This window comes from Colletotrichum graminicola (genome assembly GCF_000149035.1).
Source record: "Colletotrichum graminicola M1.001 genomic scaffold supercont1.5, whole genome shotgun sequence".
Lineage (NCBI taxonomy): Eukaryota > Fungi > Ascomycota > Sordariomycetes > Glomerellales > Glomerellaceae > Colletotrichum > Colletotrichum graminicola.
The window spans coordinates 1,144,712-1,167,806 of NW_007361009.1; the positions used below are offsets into that span (position 1 = coordinate 1,144,712).

Sequence of the window (23,095 nt, forward strand, 5' to 3'; positions counted from 1 at the left end):
TCTTTCCTCATCGTCTCGACTTCTCGGGCCTCACTGTTTTTTCTTCTTCTTCTTTTCTGTCCCTTCTCTTTCCTTCTTGTCATCTTAGCCCACTACCTATCCAATTCCCCACGAGAGGCATGCGTGGCGGTCTACACTATGTACAAGAAAGGCCAGGGGGTGGGATTGGTGTTTCCATTGCTGCTGCGAGTTGTCGTTGGTACAAAGTACAAAGGTGATAAGGCACTGTAGCGTTGGTACAGTCTAGGCCTGAGGAAGTGAAGGCAAAAGGAAAGGAACAGGGACTTGCCGTAAGTATTTTTGGGCATTAAAGGATCCGTACCGATCCCATGTAGTGTACATGCAGGGAAAACATATGTACTATGTACATTTGACTCCTGTGGGTGGTGCTGCGAACAAAGCCTGCCACAAAAAGTCGCCGTCAATTGACCCAATAGCCAGCCCGTGCCGCCGCTGTGCCCCTCCCCCGCTGCCCCTCCATTGGTTCGACGTGTAGAAGCCGCCGTCACAGCGCTACCGCTTTTCTGGTTGGCTCTCTGCCCATGACGACCATGTCGACATATATCGAGCCACAGAAATGCGATCAACATGAAAATAAGCATGCCGGTCTCGTCCAGTTCAATGTTCAATAGCCGTGCTACCAGCTCGACGGATGAGAGGCAATTTTGGCATTGACAATCAGTTGAGCCATTCAAGGATGAATTGACCACCTCTTCCTTGGAAACAGAACTGTCCCTGTCCATCACTGCGTCCTTTCGCTCTTACCTGATGCCAATACGTTCACCGGTTTTCGCATCATCCCAACCGCCCCCCTCCCCCCGTCATGGCGTCCAAGCAATCACCCACCCACCCCTCACACAACAAACGGTCAACACTTTGAGGCATGCCTATTCAGAATGAACCCACGAACAGTGCATCTGACGGCAGGCTGGGTGTGGGTGCGCGCGCGCGCGCGCGCGCGCGCGTGTGTGTGTGTGTGTGTGTGTGTGTGTGTGTGTGTGTGTGTGTGTGTGTGTGTGTGTGCCAAGAGGGGTGGGCGGGTGACAGGCTGTCTCTCATTCTGGCAATCTAGGTCTCAAACCGAAGTCATTTGTTCACCCATTCGACGGCCAATCAGCATCGGAGTTTATGAGCATTGGAACACAGTATGGGGACATCCTTAAGCCGACTGCTCTAATACTACCTTTGGCTAGATGGGTCCGTTCTAGCTGCAGAATCTCTAATGTACTGTCGCAGCGGGATTCCCTGGATCGATACCTAATCGATACCCAAGACAAGGGCCCCCTATGGCTACGAGAGTAGAGCACAGAATCTAGAGTCTGCCGTCCGTGTCGATGAGAAGAAGGTAGAGCAGTGCTGTAGCGGCAGGATTTGGAGGCTACGCCGCGATTGTCGATGGTTCAGCGGGGTGGGCGGGGGCTGCCCTAGCCTGGATGAACACAATATGGGACGGCATGAGAAACGAAGCCAAGCTGGAGTATCGTTTTGCTTCCAAAGGCGGCCAGTGGGGACTTGAGAGTCGGTTCGGCAATGTACTACATATCCTCCTGTCACCGCCTCAGGCGTGTAAGCCAGGTGACGAGCTACTTAGCCTCCCGCCGATACCAGAACAGAACGCTCGGGACAGAGAACAAATTGAGTCCAAGTCTCTTCTGACACTACCAACCCAACCTTCTGCGGCGCTTGGATGTCAAAGAAGCACAGTAACCGCCAACCTCGTCGGCAGGCAACATAGTTGCGACGAATTATGGCTACGGCTCACTGCCCTCTGATGGTCATGCAACTGAACGTAGGCAGCGAATCCAATGGGGCTGACCCAGCGGTAGTGTAGAGAAGCCCAAACAAGTGCACGAAGCGCATAGGATGCCTGACTTGAATCCCATCTTCTCGGACTTCCAACATCCTGAGCGAAAGTACCTTGCGTTGGTTTCCGCGAAACCGCTTCTTCAACTAAAAGAACAACATGGACGCGACGCCAACGGGAGAGGCCAGTTGTCTCATGGACAACCCAATTGGGAGCAAAGCCGCATTCGATGACCACACGTGTAATTCCAGATTGGATCAACGCGCTGCTGCAGGACAACAATGGCAAAGCAGCCAAGTGCACATTCCAAGCGATATAGATCTAGCCCACGCAATCCGGCGAGGCGTAGCGCTGGCGAGGCCAATTACGATCGATATGTGATGCGGCCGCAGGCGAGCAGAGCAACGCTGTTGGCAAATTCAATTCGAGCAAGGTAGGTAGCCGGAGTGGATGACAGCGAGCTAGTGAACGGGGCCCGTAAGGCGGGCTCGCAGGCCCTTGTCCCTGTGTGAAATCCTTTGATTCGGCCCAGACAGAGTTTCTTGATGCCAGTCGCTGCGGGAAGCGTGGCAAGGCAATCGGCAACGGGATGACACAAGTTGAAGCATGAGAGGTGACGGGGAAACGATGAGCAATTGACCAATGAGTAGACCATTGACCGCCCCAAGGCGCATCAAATACTCCAGTCGCCTGCCTACAAGTAGACAACGTCAACCTCAGCTTGCTCCGCCTCTGAGAACGGGTGGCAAGTTGGGGCCACCAACCAGATGAAAAACATGGAGGAGTAGTGCTTAACGAAGTGGCACCCAAGGCCCAGGCTGTTGACGACAAGAAGAAATGGAAGAGATGCGGTGAGGGAAGCTGAACCGGCATGAAGAGGCGGAATTGGTGCCAGGCGGCCTCCGGTTTCGTCCATGCTATTAGCATTGAGTCTGATGAATGAATCGTTTGGCCTGGGTCTTCCGAAATCCGCCATACGTTTTAAGTCGAGAGGTTGCGTTTTGATAAGCACCAGGGCCCATATTCGACGGGAGCAAAGTCGTACAAGTCGACGACAGACACATGTATGGACCGAGGGTGCTTGTGCAGTCCCGAAGAGGACAGTGCAAGTGCAAGTCCATGTACAAGTGGGAGAAGAAGGTACACTGTAAAGAAAGGGTAGCGAGGCGACTGGGTTTGGGCTAGAGCGCGGCCAAATGACTCTTCCATGTACGTCGAGTTACGAAATACAAAACTCATCAGTTCGCCGGTCGTGCCTAATCCGGCTGGGTCACTGACGGCAGGTCTGGCAAAGTGTACTGTGTGTGAGTCACAAGGAAAGCGACTTTGGACGATGGAGAATGGGAAAGCAACCGAAAAGGCGGCCTCTCGTTGGTCTTGCCGCGCATTGAGCCGAAACACTTCATCCCCGCTCTGGCTTAGCGTGATCGCCACTTATCGATAAAACGTGAGGATGAGCCATCTACAGGGGTAGCAGGGGAAAACAAAACCCCCAGTTATGTAATATCGCCTCGCGGCCCAGCTGGCTAGGCTGGCATACAGTACTGTAATGCTCGCTACTGAAATAAGTAAGGGGGGTGAGTGTTAGAGTACGTAGTAAGATATCTGACATGGGGTATTTTGCTTTGGACGGATACCATCGTACGGGTGTCTAGGGATCTAAGTGGATTCCTAGCTGTCTGCCAAGTACCTTCCCTCAGGTATCTGGGTATCCTGGATCCCTTTCCGTGCGTTCTGCAAGACTTACAAGTATCGGTACGACAGCTGGGTAGCCAGGTACGCTCACGCCCCCCCCCCCCCCCCCCTTCCCCCTCCTCGCCCTTTCAAATATGCAACTCCCGCTTTCTAGTAATTCTCGCAGGTCTTTATTTGGTCAAGGAAGGCAAGGTGAGTTCTATTTTGTCATCCGTGTTGTGGTATCTCGAATAAACAAACACCTCTTCACAGCCTGCTTCAAGCGTACCTACCTGGCTAGGTAGGGCTTGCGGACGGACCTGGTAGACTGAAGTAACTAAGGCCGCTTCTGCGACATTCGATGGATTCCATCCTGTTGCCGGAAACCGTTGCTCACCGTTCAAAACCCCAGGCGAATTGGAATCAGATGCTCTTTACAGGACAGTCCCGCTCATGAAATGCGAGCCCAGATCACTCTGGCCACAGCCAGGCCCTGCATTGGATCGCAGTCAATCCAGATCACCTTCACTCATAACAACTCGCGATTCCATCAAACATGCTAAACATCCTCTTCCGCCATCACCCACTCCCTTAGCCCGAGGGTTGCTGAACGACGGTACAGCCACAACTGTCATGGCTTCTTTGCAATTATTTCCCCATCCGCCGGCTCAATCTCGGCGTGCAACTGACATGCACCATGACGGCTGCAGCAGTTCATTCCTGCTCGAGGCTGGTATTGGGCATGCGTCCAGCTGTTGGCGAGAGGTTCGGTAACCAACAGGGGTGGGTGAGGGCATGCGGGTTTCCAGCTTACAGATGCGATTTCACCCTTCCTTCGCGCGACCTTCAGCTGTCTGGTATCCAACATACCAGGCTCACCCGGTCACTTCCAGCTGGCCGCCGAACCTGGGCTGCTCGGACTTTATGCCCCAATGGCGGGGCACTTGACGCCAGTCTCATGGCGGGCACAGTATCCTCGCCATCCCCATTGAGATGACGACATGTTAGACTTCTGTAAGCCTGGAGACCGGAATGGGCAACAAAAGCCCTTTTCCCGAACTTTCCGGATGAACGAGCGGCACCGCCTTGAACCGGTGGGTTCATCGCTGACGCCTAGCTGAGCCACTCAGTAAGACATCTTCCGTCGGTGCAATTGTCCAAAGCGCTGCCCACAACGTCTAAGGAGCAGGATGCATCTCAATTCCTGTCCGAGGTGTTCCGAATCAGCCGGAATGGGGTGACACACAAGGCGCATGGCCTGCCTTTCGGCTGGTTCTAAGGGAATTGACCGTCTTCTGAGCAGCACAGAGAGTTCCGCACAATCAGCCCAAGGAGAACCCAACAGATCTTGATAACCTATAGTCTGTCGGATTCCATTGCCCCCCCCCCCCCCCCCGACCCAGCTCTACGCACATTTCGATATGTCATGTGTTGAGTAGTGCATGACGGCAAATCCAACATCAAGGCCTGAAAAACGTGGGAGACTTACCTCGGGGCTTCCACGTCTCGTTCTGGAGTCCCGAGCACGAGAGCTTTTGGTTTGGTGGGTGGGATTATCCGAGGCTTGAGTGGAATTAATGCTTGTTCGCCGCCGAATGGGCTAGGTAGCTGGCTGAACCCCCCCCCGTCTTTGTTCACCTACTCGTCACAAGAACATGAGGAGGATACCCAAGGTTTTTTTTATCCGCCTTTTGTGACAGCCCTCTTTCGACGCATCTGGAGCAATAGAGCACGCCGCACCGATGAGCAAGGAGGTCTCGGCAAGCTACACCATCGACGTGCAACCGTTGCTAGTTGCCTATTCTACCGGGGTTACGAGGTGCGGCTTCCGAGGATAGAAAATGCCACGAGGTTTAGAGCGGGCCGTCTAGAAAGCAGAACGTCCGATGGTGTCACGGCCGAATCAACTTGATGGAATTCCTGTCGCCCGCGGGAGGGTGGTTGTCGTCGAATCGGCCATTAACGGAAACTTATCGATAGCGGAAGCGAACGCTATTGGAAGGTACACAAGTAAATAGGTAGTGTAGTGTGGCAGCCGCAGCACGGGACATCACATCACTGAACCCTCTCAGATGGTTGTTGGTCTTGGTATGGTTCATCCTCGCTGCCATTTACGATCGACACAGGTTGGGACGGTGAAGAGATGCAACGCAACCCATCGAGCGACCAGCTTATGGCAGACTCTCGGGGTGTTCCCTCTTGTCAGTCTCAGTCTGGTGGAAGGACAGTGTCAGTTGGATGGCAAACGACCACACCCTTCCAGTGAAAAAGCTGGCCACATGACTACACCAAGCCCCCTTCTTATCGCTACGGAACACGGAAATGGTGGTGGTGGTCTCGTGGGGATGAAAGGGCCGCGCCGCTCGGTGCTGGATTGAGGAGATACCAACGCTCTGGCGCCGATTCCGCCTCTCTAATTCCAGAGTCCACCTCTTCCACATCCTACACCTCCTGGTACCGTTAGCTCGCCGCTGCATTGTCGCCATAGCGTGCGTTCCTTCAACGAGCCGGCTCTCCCACCGACCGCTACGTGACTGAGCTGATCACGAGGGGGCAAATCTCAGGTGAGACTACATTACACTATCATACCTCTCTCGTCTTGCCATCTAGGTAATCCCTTCAACCCCCCCTGAACATGGCTGGGACCGTAGCAATTGCGCCGTGTCTTGGTGGGTTGGGTCGGTGGGGATGATGTTCTGTGCCGCTCACACTTGGGTACCTATGACAGAGTAGGTACTTGCTGCTTTCTCAATCCACCCCATGCCCGTGCCCCCGCCAGATGTCAAACGTGTCGTTTTGACCCATCTGCCAAAACACACAGTATTCGCTCCTTCCATACGACGGTGCACTATGCAATTGCGTCTGCCGACGAAGGCGAGAAACTCTACAAGGGACAACAAACAACCCAGCTTCTTGTTCAGTCATGCAGACAAGATGGGAGAATGGGAGGGGCGGGGTAAGATGGCGGTCAATGGGAATGGGAATGGCCTTGAGTTCGAACGGGACCGGACCATATCCTCGCTTCACCTTTGCCCGGCGTCAAGTTCTGGGCCCGAAACTACCTATCAATGTTCTGGCCTGGCTTTGGTCAATCGCGCTGCCCGTCCACCCCCAGCCGTCATCGAGAGACGGAGGGAAGCACCGATAACGACATTCGGGTTCCTTATCACCCCTCCTTTCGGGCTATCTTCTCCTCAAGTGCTCCTGCAAAATGAGGGGCATTCTCACGAGTCACATGTAGGGGTGTGCCCCGCGCGCCCCTCCCCGTCCCCTAACATACAATGTACATCGTAGGTAATATACCATTCGTAGACGAAACGGCCTGCCTGATCCAGCACGTTCGGGCGGGGACTCAGTGGGGGCCAACGGGGGGGCTAGATTCCTTAACAGTCAGTGGCAGGGCAGGACTGCCGGTCGGAAATTCATCTGCTGTGCTCACCCCCTCCCCCTACCAGGACGAATTATGTAGTGCTCATGGCTCATGGCCCATGGCCCATGGCCCATGGAAAGGAGTCAATAAGTTCCTTCATTGCCCTGCCCTGCGCTCATGGAATAGTGGAAAGTTTCCATGTTTGTTCGATGCCGATAAGTGGCTCCTCTGATCCTCGATGGGGGGATGGGGGTATCTCACGGAATGTTGGACGCGCGAATACTCCGCCCAACGAAGGATGTCTTGGCCATGGATAATTGCCTCAACGGATCTAATCTTATCAATCACACCGCTGCCCTTATTCACTTGCGCGGTCATTTTCCTTCGTGAAGTGCCCCTTAGGTACGACATGGCAATTCCCTTTCGTTATGAGAGGGTTGACTCCTCTTCCTCACTCCACCCAAAAAGAAACACGGACTCGCATCAACCACCTACTCGACAGTCACAACTCAAGGACTCGGGGCTGGCACCAGGCCCTTTGTGCAAGATAACGGACATTTGACGTTCAAGACCAAGTCGGGAAGAATCTCTGTGTGCAAGGCAAGGTAATGTTCATATATTGTCTATTTATCCGTGTCGTCGCCAGTTCAGTCGAAATTGGGTTTCTGTCAGCTGTTCCTGGCTTTCAACAAACCAATCGGGTATCCTGGTAATGCCTGAAATCCATGCGTAGTGCACACAACAAGTTATCAGCGCAGTAGGAGCGTAGATGCATGAATTACCCCATCCCGCGCAATCGCGCTACCCGCTACGCTACCAAGCCACTCACGAAGAGGGACGCTCACTTCCGGCTTGCAAGTCCCGTGTTTTGCTCTCAACTTGGTGCCCGAGAGGCCGGGTTTGCTTAGCACTCCTCTCGCACCTCGTTGTACACCCCGAGTTTTTGGTACGTTCTTGTCCCTACGTGGGTTGGTCGGCGTGAGTTTGAGCACAAGTGGCCATGGTCCTCGTCTATTGCACGAGTTCCAAGCACATCCTCAACAGCAGGCAGGCCCCTGGGAAGGAATAGGCATCGTTGCCTGATGTGCATTGGCCTGAACCTTGCTTTCAAGCCATGGATTGGTACTTCACGACGCTCCAGACAATGGCTGGAGACTTGTCGATAACGACGCCGCTTCCCATTGGTTAGTGGCGCCTGTTTTGAGCTTGCTTCAACAACATAACTTGGTGATCAGGGCCGGAGCCACGACACGCCTCGTAGTTGTCGTGGGGATCGAGTCCTTCGCCAGCACTTGTATCACTTTGGTCGCCACCAAGCACCGTGACTTGGGAGAAATGACAGCGTTGCGTCAGCAGCAGTGTAAAGAAGATCGAGACTGAATACACGTACTAGGTTGGAAATCTGCCGGTGCCCCGCCGTGCCGTCGAGGGTTCATTGTATACTGGGTTGTGATTCTGCTTCTGAGGGTAGGCGAATTCAAAATGAACAGGTCACAGGCTTCATCAGCTTGGCTTGCATGCTCTAGGCGTCAGATGTTGTCCACTTGGCAGATGCTTCCAGGTCGAAGCATGGCCAGCCGAGTTTCGTCAAGGGACGTGTAGGCTCGCGTTGGCCAGCTGACTGCTTGCGTATATATCGTAGCGCCCACTGGAGCTCTTCGACTTTCCACGAGCGGTAGCAGGACCACCAGATCACCACGAATGTTTCAATGTCTTGATGTGATCACCTCAGTACCAAGTATCTGATTCCAGTCACCTATAGCCTGGTTACATGCTCAGTAGGAGGCTCTAGGCATTATGACTACCAGGTCAATTTACCATGGCGGCTGCCTAGTGACGCGTCTGAAGCTTGCAGTTGGTAGCCTAAGGCACGCCATCACCACTGTGACTCCTCGTTGGAGGTATTCATGAGAAGTCATACACCACGAGGCTCTCTCTGCCATCCTTGGTTTCTTTCAGAACAATGACCATCTCATCGTCAAAACCCACCCAATTGCGCCGGTCGTCCCAGCGAGCCGGTGTCACTTCTGTTTCGTTTACAGTTGGACTTGGTCGTATCTCGATGCTCTTACCACTGACGCGTCCTTCCAGCTCCCAAACTCGGATCTCCTCGCCCCGGCAGCTGACACTCACAGCCTTGCCCCTCGCAGTAATTTCCGCGTCGCTGATGCCTGACGTATGGCCCCACAAGCGGATGCCTGGGGATACATTAAGCGTAGTCGCAGTTGATGTACAAACATGGAGGATCAGGGTGTTATCAGCCATCGCGGCGAGGAGATACGGGTGGCTGTAACATAGTGTCTTTGGGCCATCGAAATTCCGAGCTAAAAGATGGGGGTGCTGGGAATCTACCGAGGGCGTTGAGGAGGCTGAGGCTGATCCTGAAGCCTTGACAGGTTCAGCGAAGGCCAACCGAGTTGACACAACCGAGGACGAAGTCAAGCCGCCTACGCTCTGGGACCGGATCTGAAGATCCTGGATCCCGATGGACCACCCCTCCAACGTAGAGAATGTGTAGGCGATAGATGCGATTACATATGAAGCCATTTGACGAATTGAAAGAGCCAAAGGTGCTCGCGATGTGTGCGATTTGAGAGATGTCAGCAGGATCGGGGCAACCAGCGAGGTTGAGGCCTGTATGTTGTTCCGCTTTGCTCCGGCCTCCAGAAAGGGAAGTTCTTCCGCTTCACTCTCGGATTCCTGGAGAGTTGCACTTTCTGAGCCGGCATCCGTTTCGCTTTCTTCGGGAACGGCTGTCTCGTTTTGTTCTCTTTGGATGACTGAGTTGCCAGTCGGCGGCCGCCGCTCGAAGGTGTATAAAGATATTAGAACCGATTCCGTTGCCGTCAAAACAAAGGGATGGCGGTAGGCGATCTCAAGCAGCCGACCATTGCTAGACTTTTCATGCCTGTACCGGCTCAGAAACCTTCCACCCTTTAGGTCAAGTCTCCAAGCGCCAAAACTGCCATCGAGGAACCCGACCAAGACATCGAGCGTCTTTTTGTCGAATGACTGGTCGTCTACAGCAAGGCAAGTTGGTATCGTCTTGTCTGATCCCTCTCCGAACCCAATCTGGGCGACGGGCTCTCTAGTTTTTAGATCCCACGCCCGGAGGCCAGAGAAGCTGTCGGCGGTTACGGCAATGCCTTCCACCACTTTTGCAAACGTCTTCCGCGGCTCCGAGGAAGCTGATGGGGCTTCTCCAACTTTGAGCTCTTCAACCGAGGCTTTCCCACTGGCCCAGTTATGGCGCAGCTTGTACTGACGCTTCCAGTCCACAAACTCTCCAGAACCCCCTGTTCGGCCCCAGCCACCGTCGGCCCAGACCGTTCGCCTGGCAGAGTAATGTACTCGGGTGCTTTCTCTAGCGGATCCGTTGCGGAAGCCAGGTATTCGCAAGGCGCGAGGCAGGACGAAACGGCGGTAGTACAGCGTCCGCCATAATTGCGAGTCGGAGGAAAGGCGGTGGAAGCGGTGGGATACGGGTGCTATGCCCAGGAGATCTGAGATTGACAAAAAAGACAGTATGCGTAGAAGGATCTCATCCGATAGCGATGAAATGATATCATTGTCTGCAAAAACAGGCTTGCTCTCGACTTTTGAATTCGTGTCGGTTTGCTGCGATGAGGTAAAGCGCGGCCGTTTGGAGATAGACAGTGGCTCGGCTGTGCCGGCATGAGGGTGTTGCCTCTTGCGTTGCATTTTCCGACTTGGATAAAGACTCCCTCGGGAGCCTATCCTCTGTCGTTTGCCGGATCGTCAAAATGGCCGCGGGCGACAGCTGTTTCTAAGAAGTCGCAATCAAGTGTCTGACTCGGTAGTGGCTGAGTCGCAGTGGCCAAGAGCTGAACGATGCTGAGCTGCGGCAGATCAAGGATGCGGTCATTGATAAGATAAGCATTGGTACGGATACATGGATGGTAAGCAACCGTGCACAGGCTCACGACTAGGGCTGGTTTACATATCTCCTTCTCCTCTGCCCTCGTCAAGGTTGTCGTCCGTGTCATCCACTCAGTTTCCTTTGTCAATATCCCGGTCCAAGTGAATACCCTGGTGGCTCATTTTTTATCCAGAACTGTTCAGGCCCTGCATTCTCAGCCGCTCACTCAAAATGAACACAGGACGATAACGACAGTATCCTTGATCGTTGATAGGCGACGGGCAGCTGGCTAGCTGAGATGGTCATTTACTCATTCTCCGTCTGGTCCAGAATATTTTTCTTAGCTGCAATGAAGGAGAAAGCGGCATCTGCTGTTGGTTGGGGTCTCTGAAAGAAGCTGAGAGGTATTGTTCAGCTGGCCCACTTGAGCGCGTTGACATGAGGTTTCTGCGCCTTGGAGAATCTCGAACATGGCAAGCCGCCGCGCCATATTATCCAGACTCCTTTACATATCTACTATATCCTGATTATCCAAGCAGAGATGATTCCAGCTGCGGCGGTTGAAGGTGCAGTTTACCGAAGAAGATTGTTTTGCTTATATCTGCTCATAACATAACTGGCTCTATACTCTTCAAGAGCTCAAACATAATCAGAGCACATTGCTGGTACTGAATATGGAGGAAATGGCTAAGTTTGCACAAGATAAGGTTGCAATAAACTAGCGCTGAACATACTGTATGATTGTGAAAGCTTGTATTCTCTCACGAGAATGGCCCGACCACCATTTTCAGGGCGTCGGGCCATGGTAGGCTTACTATAGACGAGCTGAGGGTGTGCCAAAATATTCCTCATCACAAGCTATCTGGATATTTCCCTAGGTTAGATAAATCCATGTATTTACACAATGTCATCAGCGACAATTTATATGCTACGGAGGGCCGTGGTGGCGCTGCCTCTGATGCAAGTCCGCTGCTTTGAGCAAATTGGGTGGCCATATCACTCTCCAGGTCATGTACAAGCAGCTCCTGAAGTCACCCCGGAAAGAAAATATCTTGTAAGAATTTAGAATAAGAGGTGTGTTAGATGTGTATCTTTTCAGGATTCAGTTTAGTGCTACCTTGGCAGCGTGGTGAAGAAAATGGTTACAGGCTTGCTAACATGAATCACTGTCGGAATAGACTCGGGGTGTCTATATACGGCTAACGGTGCCATCGGATCGCTGCTTTCCCCTCATATAATTATCGTGCCTCTTTCACCAATTCCCATGCGTATATTCACCTATTCGTAATCGCCCCTATCTTAGTATTCATAGCCAGCAGACAGGAACGATAGGCGGCATGAATGAATCGTTTTCAGTGGATATGGCCTCGTCTCTCTCGACTATTCGTACTTCTCAGTGACCGGCTCTTGCCCAGCCATCTGGACAGCCTGAGCGATTGCATATGCATACACCTACTAACAGGCTTACTGAGCTGGGTACTGTTTCGTCTGCATAGCAAGTCCGGAGTATGCCTATAATCAGGTATTCTAACTTTTGGAACTTCATGCAGTTGGATCGAGTCGGATCGTCTACGAAAGGTTGGGAGAAGTGACAGGCGTAGAAGGAAATTCGCGTGGCCCAGTATAGGTAGGTTTCCAACTTTCGGATATCACGTTCTTGCGAGTAAGTGGACGTCACCTAGGCATATTAGGTCTAAACGACGTATTCCATCTAACCGGCAGTTCCATCGTTATACTTTTTCCTATGTTGGGACATCCAGAGACGATTCCAACAGGACAAATGGAGCATAGTATAGTATATACTGAGGAGATTTCATCCGGCCACTTTCCATAACTTTCTGTGTGGCCACAAGGATGTTGTGCAATCTCCGACACGACCAGACTTGGGCTAAAAGACATGTCTGGGAGCGTGTAATGAATATGTTGTATCCATTGTTCACATGGTACACCATACGGACGACCTTCAAAGCTAAGACGAGGCTGGCAACATTCAGCTTCCACCATATCGGAAACGCTACGGTGAAAACAGAACATGCCTCATTGACAAAGACCAACCTATGTTGACAAATGGCCTAATCACAGCACCCAAGAATAACAGCAGCAACAACAACAGAAGTAGTGTAGTACTAAGTTGAAGTCTGTTGATGACGAGGAGCTAAACGGCTGAAACGCCGTTGGAGCTGTAAGCAGAGCTTTGAACTGGTGCCGTACCTGTACGTTGAGACCTAGTCTCTTATGTGCCTCAGTTGGTAAGATCATGTCGGCTGTGACCTGTCCAATGATGAAAAAAGGTGGTGGAGAAAGTCCACGCGCCTTGGTCGTGTGCATGAGCCAGCAATCTGAAGCTGTACGAGGAAGGCGAGCGGCCTTCCAGGCTAGACCCATGAGCCATACTGTCCATGGGCATTACCAACTGGACGTGGGTGGACGCAAGAAGCAAAATGGTGTGGTAACATGACTGAAGGACAGCATTCGCAGATTAGCACACTCTCTCCTACAACCACTAGGGCACAATGAGTTCCGCATCAAATTATTGAATACCGTAAAATGTGTTCAAGGGGTATGCCCATTAATCGCAGTACTGTACCAGGGTCGGTTATGTGATGGATGACAACAGCATCGAAGAGCCAAGCAGGGCCGTCAGTATGCGCGGGTCAATTCCATGACGACAATGGACTTCCCCTGTTAATTCCTGCCAAGTTAGCCACCTCCCTCCCCCTTTGCACATAGTACTACAGAAGCCGCCGTCTGGTGGGTCCGCCGCCGAAATGGGATCGGGCCGAGGGGCGGGGGATCCTCACACTCGCGGCCGAAGGTACGGTCCGCTCTGGCGCAGTCTCCAGAGGCTGACGGAATGACTTGAGTTGCACCAAGTCAACGGCTCGGACGGACTTTGCAGGAAAACGAGGTGCCGGCAAGTTCAGCAACCTCCGGGTTCATTCCACAGCTGTGTCGGGGAGGTGGGGGGGGGGGGGGGGGGGGGGTTCACTCTAAACCAGCGCACGGGTTGACTGGATTTCGGCAGGGAAAGTTTCAAGATGAGCGCTAGCTAGCAACAACATCGTACACATACCTACCTAGTACCGGTACATACCTAATTAATTAGTGTTCGAATAGTAGGCTGAACAAAGCAGTGGGGCTGCACTCGAAGCGAATGATTTGCTTATCCTCGCAGCTGACTCGTCATCGAAAGTCAAGGGGGAGCGAGCTCACGGGTATCCGCCACCCGCCTACCTGTCGCCATCCATCCGCGCCACTCATCCTAAAGCGGTCTGTTAACCCCATCAACAACACGACAACCCATCCATTTCGCCCGCGCAACCGCTCGGCTAGCGAGACTGTTCATCTAGTGCCCTGCAGCATCAGTTGGGACATTACCTTGGCGCACCGCCGCCCCGAGCCGACAGCTTACCTACACACACATAGACACCTCGGCACATACCACCGGAGAACACGGCTCTCGTACGCTGCCGCTCTGTCTGGTTGTCGACGCTTCAACATGGAGTCAGATTCTCGATCCGCGGGCCCCGAGGACCAGAGCCTCCGTCGAGCTGTACGTTCCCCGTCCTGAGTGTTCCGAGTCACGCAGCTTTACCAGTCCATTTTTATTTTCTCATTAGAAGTGCGTGCTGACATTGGCTATCCGTCTCTTAGTGTGATCAATGTCGCACCCGTAAAGTCGGTGGCCCCGTTCGTTCTTGTGCTTGCTTTCCCCTAACTCCAGAGGACGCCACATCTGGCCATATCCCACTAGCTGAAGATAATCACATCCTTACAGCTCATCTTTCCTTCGCAGAGGGACGCCTTGCATGCTATTGAGATTTCGGCTTGGCTGACAAGAGGTCCTATTATGGCCCAGTGCTGCAGATTCGGTGTGACAAGAGCTCGCCATGTTCCAACTGCCGCATAACGCAGCGTGCCTGTAGCTCTAATGGCGTTGGCCAAAAGCCGAAAGAACAAAGGCATCGGGTACTCATATCTCTTCAATAGTACGCTGCCCGCCCTCCATCCGCCTTGTTTCCTGACACCCTCTTCACCGTGTACGGCAGCGAGGTTTTGGTGGCCGTCTGGCTGCTGCCGGCAGTCCTTTGCCACCTCAGACATTTGGCCAGAGAAACGCTGACATGTATGGCCTGCTTTCAACAGCGAGAAGAAGATTGACTTGATTGAGGAACGACTCTCCAACATTGAAGAGTTGCTACGGAGTCTCGTGAATGACCCCCAGGGCGCCAGCAACGTTTCGTGGGATGGCAACAGGGTCAGGCATGCTACGCCTTCAGCCTCGACAGTTGGTGATTTATCCATCTTGACACAAGACGACGCAGACTCGGATTCCGCCTTCGAGGGCGAACTCTCACTTACCGCCCATACAATGTTTGCCAGCGATTTCATCGAAGACGCTGTACAGAGAACTTCGCTCCGAGATGTTCCGCCCAATATGCACGCCGCTCTCTCATCCCTTCGTCAGATCGTCACCATGCAGTCCAAAGTCTCCTCCACTCGAGAGTTTCGTTTCCGTACCCAGCAATTGCCCCCACCAGGAGGGTTGACCGACCTGCCTATGCCGCCTATGAATGCCGTTGTGGCCCTGCTCAAGCATATGAAGGGTGCGGCCCTGTCCTTAGTGTACGACAAGCCGGTGTGAACTAACTTAACGGTAGTCTCTCCTCCAAGCATATTCTCGCTCGCATGCTCGTTTCTAGATGTTGACGATCTAGCTGAGCTCTGCCGAAAGATCTACTTCTGCACTGATAACTTTGCGGACACCACATTCGTCATCGTGAATGGCGCGCTCTTCTACCTCTTCATGGAACAGTCATACCTCGCGCCCAACGCAGAGGCTCGAGAGGAGTTTGAAAGGTATCAGCACATATGCCAGAGCAATCTCGAAACCGCCCTGACTTGCTTGCCACTCATGCTGCCCGCCAAAAGAGAAAGCATCGAGGCTTTACTCCTGGCCGTACGTAGCATGTTTTGCACTGCAATCTTGTTCGTCGCGCTGATGAGAACACCAGGCCGTGTATTCCATAGACGTATCGAAAGCATCTCTCGCATGGCTTTTTACCTCCACTGCTGCTAGCCTATGCCAAACGCTTGGCTACCACCGCGTCTCACAGGCTAGGAGTGAAAGCGCCGGCCCTAGAGACATCAAGACCCTCTTGTTTTGGCACGTTTACATGCTTGACAAGACTCTCTCACTCAGGACAGGCAGGGCGTCCGTCATCCAAGACTGGGATATCACCCTACCCAGGAGAGTCGACAATACAATGGTTGCAGATCCTTGGGGGGCCATTATTACAACCTGGATCAAACAAGCCGAAATCGCACACCGCGTCTACGAACAACTGTGCGCAGTGTTACTCAGCGCCCCAGACTTGCTTCATACTGGACTAACACCACTGCAGATACAGCCCGCTTGCCATACACCAATCTCAAGAAGAACGGATTGAGACCGTACGTCGTTTGGAAAGTGAGCAAAAGGCCATTATGGCTGCCGGGTCCCATGTGCGAGAGCAGGTTCTCTTCGGGCTCAAGGCTATGAACGCCTCGTCCATTTTAGACATACATTTGAGGGGTGACGAAATGTCCTTCCACTCAACTATGACCTTGATCTATAGAGCACTACCAGCACCAGAGGGCTCACCGACCCGATTTTCCCAGGAGTGCATTGACACTGCACGATTCGCCATGCAGTTGCATCTCGAATGCATGCAAAAAATCGCTGAAGAGGGGCGGCACCTCAAGGCAGTTTACATTCACTGGTGAGAGTCAAAACTTATCCATCGTAGCGATCCTGACTGATCCAACCAAGGGCTATTTTGCTCACTCCGTTCACACCCTTTTTCGTCCTCTTCTGTCACGTCATTGACACATCGAATGCCGATGATCTCAGGCGATTGAACGAGTTCGTTGCCTCTCTCCGACCCGCCTGTGGACTGTCAGAGCCCGTCGAGAAGCTACACCAACTCTGTTCAATGTTGTGCAACGTAGCGACGCTCTACATGGAAAGCAAGTCGCAGCAGTCGGAAGAACGCGGCCCTATCAACGATGAGTTTGACGTATACTTGAGTGCGCTGGGGTTCCCACCAGCCGAATACCCTGCTCAAGGGATGGATACCAGCGATATGTCTCAGCCCAGTCTGCAGACTGCTCAGTTGGGCAACTGGTTTTCGGGCAGCCAGTACATGATGGGGCTGCTCGAAGAGGATCTGTCCCAGTTCAACTAGCTTGGCTGTGGAGGACAAAATCAAGCCCAAATTTATCTTCCAGCAACGTAGATAGATTCGATAGAATTTTGCCGTGGCATGTTGAACGTCTGTATCCTCTCGATTGGAAGACGGAGCACGAAGGGGCCAAGCCAGGATTAGAATGCGACGGCTGGCGGGACGCCCATACGATACTCGGAAGAACATATCACTCCGCAACTCGTCGCCTTCTTTCTTGTATTTAATATTCCCTCGAGTTGCATTGGTTAGGTCAGCGCAGCACGTGACAAAGGCCGACAAGCTCCTACTTGGGGGCATAGCTCGGTAAGTCGTTTGCAGGTTTGTAGTTGGAGTTGGAGGTAAAGAAATCAATCAGTCGGATGCCTTGGGTCATAGACTTGGTAACCCTCATCGTCCGTATCGCTTTCGGCCGCAGTATCCCGCTCGCGAGCATTCGCAAGCCTGTCCGCCTCTAGTGCTTGACCAACTTTTGATTTTGGCGTGTCCGGTGCCGATGCAGCGAGAGCGTCTGCCGGAGCAAACGCCGACTTGAAGCCTGATTTCTTGAAGCCGCCTTTCTTGAATCCTCCCATGGTGGCGGTCTGGTGTGGCTGTTCGTTAGGGGCAAGCTTGATGCTGACAAGCCCGTCAGCCTTGGCCTCGGCTTTCCGTGCTCGGGCGCCGGCGTTCGGATCGCGGACCATGGCCTTCATGTCCTTGAGGCGCTGTTTGTGGCTATGATCGTAGCTACTAAGATGTGCTTCATAATCGTTCATGCGGGAATAGCCTTTCGAGCAGAGGCTGCAGTAAAAGGATTGGAGAGCTTCGCGGGCGGCAGCGGTCTGCGCCGGGGGAAGCGTTTGGTGGCGCTGCTCGACGGAGCCAAGTCAGTGGTCTATTGAGGCGATATCTGCGCTTATTATTCTTTACTTACTGGAGGCATCTTGACCGATAATCCTGGATGTATATGTTCGACGTAGGCTGTAAATGGTTGTGACGTTGACAAAAGGTAGGTTGGAGTTGAGCTCAACGGTTGCGCGCCATAACGGGTATAGCGGCTCCCCGGATAGCGTCGGGCCCACACACCCGCAGCTCCAGACGTGGAATAGGTAACCAGGTGCTTGCCGCTCCCTGTTGCTACAACCTACCTATGACGTGTTGAGGAATGGTCAGCTGCGCAGTCAACGATTTCAGTGTACTCAGACAACCTATTACAGGTGCTTGACCTGCAAATACCCTTGGGTTTGTCGTGATACAGGCCAACGAGCCAACCGGACCGACATTTGGGCCACCTACAAACAGCCTCTCATTGTGCTTGCACAGTGTCGCAAAGAATCAGCACCTCCGCTCGCCATGGAGTCCAGATCTCTCCAGTCGAAGCCGTCAGAGGAGACTCTCATGTCGCTTCTCCAATTAGACCCGTCGCCCATTGAGACACCACCGGTCGATACCGAGAAAGATCTTCCACCCTTGCCGAGAGATGCGCTTGAGAATGGCACTAGCTCACTCAGGTCTACGTCTTCGGCCCCCGGCTTGAGTGGGAGCGGGCATAATACCATCTTCTACCGTATGCTCACAGCAGGCCACACATTTCCGTATCCGACTTTGACATAGGCTAACTGACCATTATCCAATTGCTAGTTACGCGTATACAAAAGTTTTCGTCTTACCTGATACCTTTATTTATGACGCTTCATGTCACCAATACTTCGATAATACCCCTTATTGCCCGCTCCGTTCCGGCTTCCGAAACCTACCTGTTGCTGTCTCGAGAGATATATCAAACATCGCTCACAGAACCACTTCTCGTGGTATTACCCATAGTCGCACACGTTGCCTCCGGTATCGCGCTTCGTCTCGTCCGTCGGTCACAAAACCTCAAGCGTTATGGCGGTAACACACCAGGCATGTACGCATTATATCGCGCTCGGACCGGCGCAACCTCCCGGTCCTTGACATCCAACAGCATCAACTCCGCTGGTCGCATATGGCCACCAGTCAGCTACATCTCCATGTCTGGCTACGTCTTTACGACATTCCTTGCTGCCCACGTGGGCATCAACCGCATTCTCCCACTCTATGTTGAGGGCGACAGTTCCAATATCGGCCTGGCTTTCGTTTCGCACGGGTTTGCTCGGCACCCAATTCTATCTTGGCTCGCTTATACCGGCCTGCTGACGGTGGGCTGCGGCCACATGGTCTGGGGCGCTGCTAGGTGGTTGGGGCTGGCACCGACAGCCATGGGATGGAGCGGTAGCGGCTCCAGTGTGGTCGATAAGAAGGTCCGGCGGCGCAAGAGGAGATCATGGTGGGCACTGCATGGTGTTGCCTTGGTAGCAGCTGGTATTTGGGCAGGCGGTGGTCTAGGCATCGTAGCAAGAGGAGGCCTGACAGATGGTTGGGTTGGCAAACTTTACGATGATCTCTTCGCCAAGATCTCCCTTTTGTAAAAAGAATTGACTGGCTAGGTACCGAGCTCATCGCATGATACCCAGGAGGCAGACTGCGTTACACATATCACATTCACATTTGTCATCAATGCTAACGAAATGTATACGCCATGACTTACTTCGTGAAGGCAACAAGCGAATGGTTAATCACTTATCACAGATTTCACTCTCAAGGAACAAATCAATACAAAATACTTTTGAAGAAGCTGTAAGACCGAGAGGAAAGATAATAACATTTTCAAGGAAAGTATTGGGCTTCATCTCGCCGACGAGTTATGGCTAATTACATAGCCAACGCATCTTGTGCAACCACAAACCCCCTTCCGTCGACTACAACAGTGACCCTAATTTAACCCACAATCCTCACCTTCGTTTATCACGCCAAGCCATGATGAGAGCTGGCCGACTCCACGAATATGCTGGCAGGGGCGCTTTGAAGTATGAACCTTCGGAAGGATGGTGGCGCAATTGCAAAGGTAGTAAGCAATCATTAGTGTTGTATGGTTCATTTCTCTGGCTGCCGTGTGTCCAGCAGCATCTAGTTGCCGTTATTTCCTTGGCCGGGAAAGACACCGCCGTTGAGCTGAGGGCAAGCCTTCTGTGCCGCCTGGGCTGCCTTGACCAGGTCATTTTGGTCTTTGCAGGCCCCAGAAACGCAGTTGATCAAAGAGTTAACATTTGCTTTTTGGCAGTAACAGTCCTTGATTTGGTCCTGCGCGCAGCCACTTTTCTGGATGTCATCGTTGACGCAGCTCTTGGCACAGTCGGGCACGTCGAGGCTGTCGGCAATGGCAACGCCGGCGGCAGCAGCCAGGATAGCGAGGAATGAGGTCTTCATTTTGATAGAATTTGTCTGGTTTGGGGGTGAAGTAGTTTTGATAATGACCGATTTGGCGAATGGTGTTGTTCTTTATCCGGTTGTCAAGTCCGTTGGATGAGATTCTACCTACCTATCTATAACCGGGGCCATCTCGAACACTTTATATGCTCGTTCTACTGTCCAACAAGTACCGGAACTAGGCCATGGCACACAGGTCTTTCTCTTGACGTAATGGAGTGTATCATCCTATCCCCAATTGTCACCGTTGACTCTCCAGAGGAGCTCAGTCAGAACCACACTGATTGTATGTCCGAGGCGCAATATTGTAGACTAGGTTTTGCGGATTGACTACGGGACCGCGTGTTCTTGAACCTTGTTCGAACATGCCAGTCAGAACCCAAGGTACAGTGATAGCGAACAAGATACACGGCAGTGTCTCTTTTCGTTGGGTTCGTAGACTACTCTCAATGTCCCAGCTAATAATCAACTTGTTTGCTCTGACCCCTGCCGGTGTACATGTCAGAGAGCCTCCCGCTATGTGGCTGGCATGAGTAACTTAAATGTCATGGGACAAGCCGTTCGGTCGAAGCACAGACCTGAGTTCTGTTGGCATTGAGACTCGGCGTGGGCTGTGTTATTACGTATGTCGGCAGGCTGAAGAGCAGACTCGGGTCAAAGCCACATGCGCAGATGAGTGAGCACACAACGGCGATGCATCTTTGTGGGCATTGCCCAATGCATGGATAGGACGTACATGTATCGAGTCACCTTCGAGACCTTTTTCCGTCGCCAGTTCTGGTGAAACAGACTCTGCAGAGTTCGCTCTGTGCGTAGTATCGACGACGATCGTTGGGCTGTGTGGAAAACATCGGTTTACACTGGCTAGCCTACATCACCTACTTGCCCGCGTTACACGCACTTTACTTGGGACATGTCCATGTTCTCCGATGGTTCAGGGATGCTGATGCCTGGCGCTTTGGTTGCGCCCTAATCACGTTCCTTCCAGAACCTCGAACGCCGCGCGACCACCACTCCAAGGCCAACGCTTCAGAATAGATGGTCTCGACCGTCCACAGGCCTCAATCCGGTCCCTGTACAAGTAACGGTTCGGAATCTGGTCGTGGCTTATATCTTCGCATTCGATCAATAACCCGCGAAGTGCGAGGTTATTGTCACCCTTTATGGGCCACCAAAACCGTAGGGGAAAGGATTATGCGACGCTATCTTTAGGGGTATCCTGCAAATATTATAAACAACCCCGACTTCCTAGTATGTATTCCTGCTTCCTAACACGCTCAGACTCCGCTGCCAATCACCTGCCGCTTTTTTCTTGTAATTCTTTTTGCCTCAATTTACCAATCAATGTAATAGAGTACCACTGGGGTGCAATCCGTTTGAGCCCTCCATGTAACATCATCCCCGAACCGAACCTGCACAAGGTCCTGGTCCTCCAAAGTTTTCCGAGTTTTCTGTATTTGCAAACACGATTCCGGGGCGTCCATTGGGACAATCATCGTCTGTGTTCGGACCAGCGAATCCATGAATAATGGAACATGGGGGGGTGAAGGATTCCTCGGTCATGTACAGCCAGCCGTTGCATCCGTCATGGATTGAATGGTGACATATTGAACAGCATTCCTCAGCAGTATTGGCCTGATACATATTGAATTTCCAGCCGCTATTCCCATCAATTCCGATCCAATTGACGGCTTTGATGAACTTTGGCTTTACGCATTCCGGAGGCTGTATTATCGGGTGGTTAGCAACTTATTGTTGGAGATTGGCAATGGCCAGCAGCACCTCGATAGAGGGCGTCTTACTCACCGGATTCAGGGTCGAGGAAGGGTACGAAGTGGCCGAAGAGGGTGTTGGTGTGACAAAGTAGGAAGAAGCTTGTGATGCTGGCGAGCTGGCAGTGGTTTCAATGTTTCCAGGGCCATGACCTCGATCGCTTGCAACCACTGTGACCATAACAGGGATCACAATGGCGAGGATGAGCAACCCGATACAGATGCCGATTATCGTCTTCCAGGTCCAAAGGCGCGAGCGACGCTTTAGTTTGGACTGGCTCGTTTGATCTGCATGATTCGGTAAGGCAACATCTCCATCCGGGTGAACACGCCTAGCGTCGTCTGCGCCATCGTTCCTAGTTGGCAAATTGTTCAGCGGAATCTGAACTGCTTCGGGGGCAGAATGGACCATGACCTCGGGTGCCGGATTGGTCTCATGTTCCGCCCAGAGGTGACCTCTGGAATAATCATCCATGTTCGGCATGCCGACTTGGAAGGTTCTTGATCAGGACAGTCGTTGGATTAACGTCTCGGAAGACTGAAGTCGAAAATAACAATAGTTACTCCAGGGTGAGGATGTGGGTTGCGGAGGCATCGAGCCCAAGTATTATTGCAGCATCAAGAGATTTAATGAAATATCCACATTGGATGTAATTTTGGGCGTCGCTGGGGTGAAGGGTGCTGGAAACAAAGGGACGTCGCGAGATCCCAAATATGCGGCCAGTGTGTTTGTTTGCCTGCCAGGCGAAGCAAGCACAGAGGAGGTTGAAGATGACTGGAGATTCCGGTGTTACAGGTATTCCGAGAAGATGTTCCTTTTGGTTGAGCGCAGTTGAGCGCAGTCGAACCCTGAGTGACTCTACACCGGAAGAGAAAGAGGGAAAGAGCGGTGGAGTGTGTTTGTATACCTCCTCTCTGTATTAATGACCTTTACATTAGAACATAGAAGCCCTTTACCTTCCTTAGTCACTCGACGGGATGACACTACGGCCTCACCTCATTTCAACGAGACTGCCGCCATGTTCTTCCACAGTTATATTATGTTGTATCGTACCTCACACCCATCTATGTACCTTGAGACCATAGAAAAAGTCAAAGTTC

General features: G+C 52.5%; 6 protein-coding genes across 6 annotated transcripts; 2 read left to right on the forward strand and 4 right to left on the reverse strand.

Moving 5' to 3' along the window:
- Positions 1-8,753: 8,753 nt before the first annotated feature.
- GLRG_02669 (F-box domain-containing protein) lies at positions 8,754-10,550 on the reverse strand (the record flags this gene model as incomplete). Its single annotated transcript, XM_008092678.1, has 1 exon — positions 8,754-10,550. The coding sequence occupies one exon, from the start codon at positions 10,548-10,550 to the stop codon at positions 8,754-8,756; it is 1,797 nt and encodes a 598-aa protein (XP_008090869.1).
- A 4,109-nt stretch (positions 10,551-14,659) lies between these two features.
- On the forward strand, positions 14,660-16,955 carry GLRG_02670 (fungal specific transcription factor domain-containing protein; the record flags this gene model as incomplete). Its single annotated transcript, XM_008092679.1, has 6 exons — positions 14,660-14,697; positions 14,875-15,335; positions 15,390-15,688; positions 15,744-16,075; positions 16,134-16,490; positions 16,541-16,955. The coding sequence occupies 6 exons, from the start codon at positions 14,660-14,662 to the stop codon at positions 16,953-16,955; spliced, it is 1,902 nt and encodes a 633-aa protein (XP_008090870.1).
- A 347-nt stretch (positions 16,956-17,302) lies between these two features.
- GLRG_02671 (uncharacterized protein) lies at positions 17,303-17,877 on the reverse strand (the record flags this gene model as incomplete). Its single annotated transcript, XM_008092680.1, has 2 exons — positions 17,303-17,803; positions 17,869-17,877. The coding sequence occupies 2 exons, from the start codon at positions 17,875-17,877 to the stop codon at positions 17,303-17,305; spliced, it is 510 nt and encodes a 169-aa protein (XP_008090871.1).
- Positions 17,878-18,287: 410 nt separating this feature from the next.
- On the forward strand, positions 18,288-19,384 carry GLRG_02672 (uncharacterized protein; the record flags this gene model as incomplete). The annotated part of the gene is made up of 2 exons (XM_008092681.1): positions 18,288-18,501; positions 18,576-19,384. 2 exons carry the CDS (start codon positions 18,288-18,290, stop codon positions 19,382-19,384), a joined length of 1,023 nt encoding a protein of 340 aa, XP_008090872.1.
- A 538-nt stretch (positions 19,385-19,922) lies between these two features.
- Positions 19,923-20,222, reverse strand: GLRG_02673 (CFEM domain-containing protein; the record flags this gene model as incomplete). The annotated part of the gene is made up of 1 exon (XM_008092682.1): positions 19,923-20,222. One exon carries the CDS (start codon positions 20,220-20,222, stop codon positions 19,923-19,925), a length of 300 nt encoding a protein of 99 aa, XP_008090873.1.
- A 1,749-nt stretch (positions 20,223-21,971) lies between these two features.
- On the reverse strand, positions 21,972-22,469 carry GLRG_02674 (uncharacterized protein; the record flags this gene model as incomplete). The annotated part of the gene is made up of 1 exon (XM_008092683.1): positions 21,972-22,469. The coding sequence occupies one exon, from the start codon at positions 22,467-22,469 to the stop codon at positions 21,972-21,974; it is 498 nt and encodes a 165-aa protein (XP_008090874.1).
- Between the last annotated feature and the right edge of the window lie 626 nt (positions 22,470-23,095).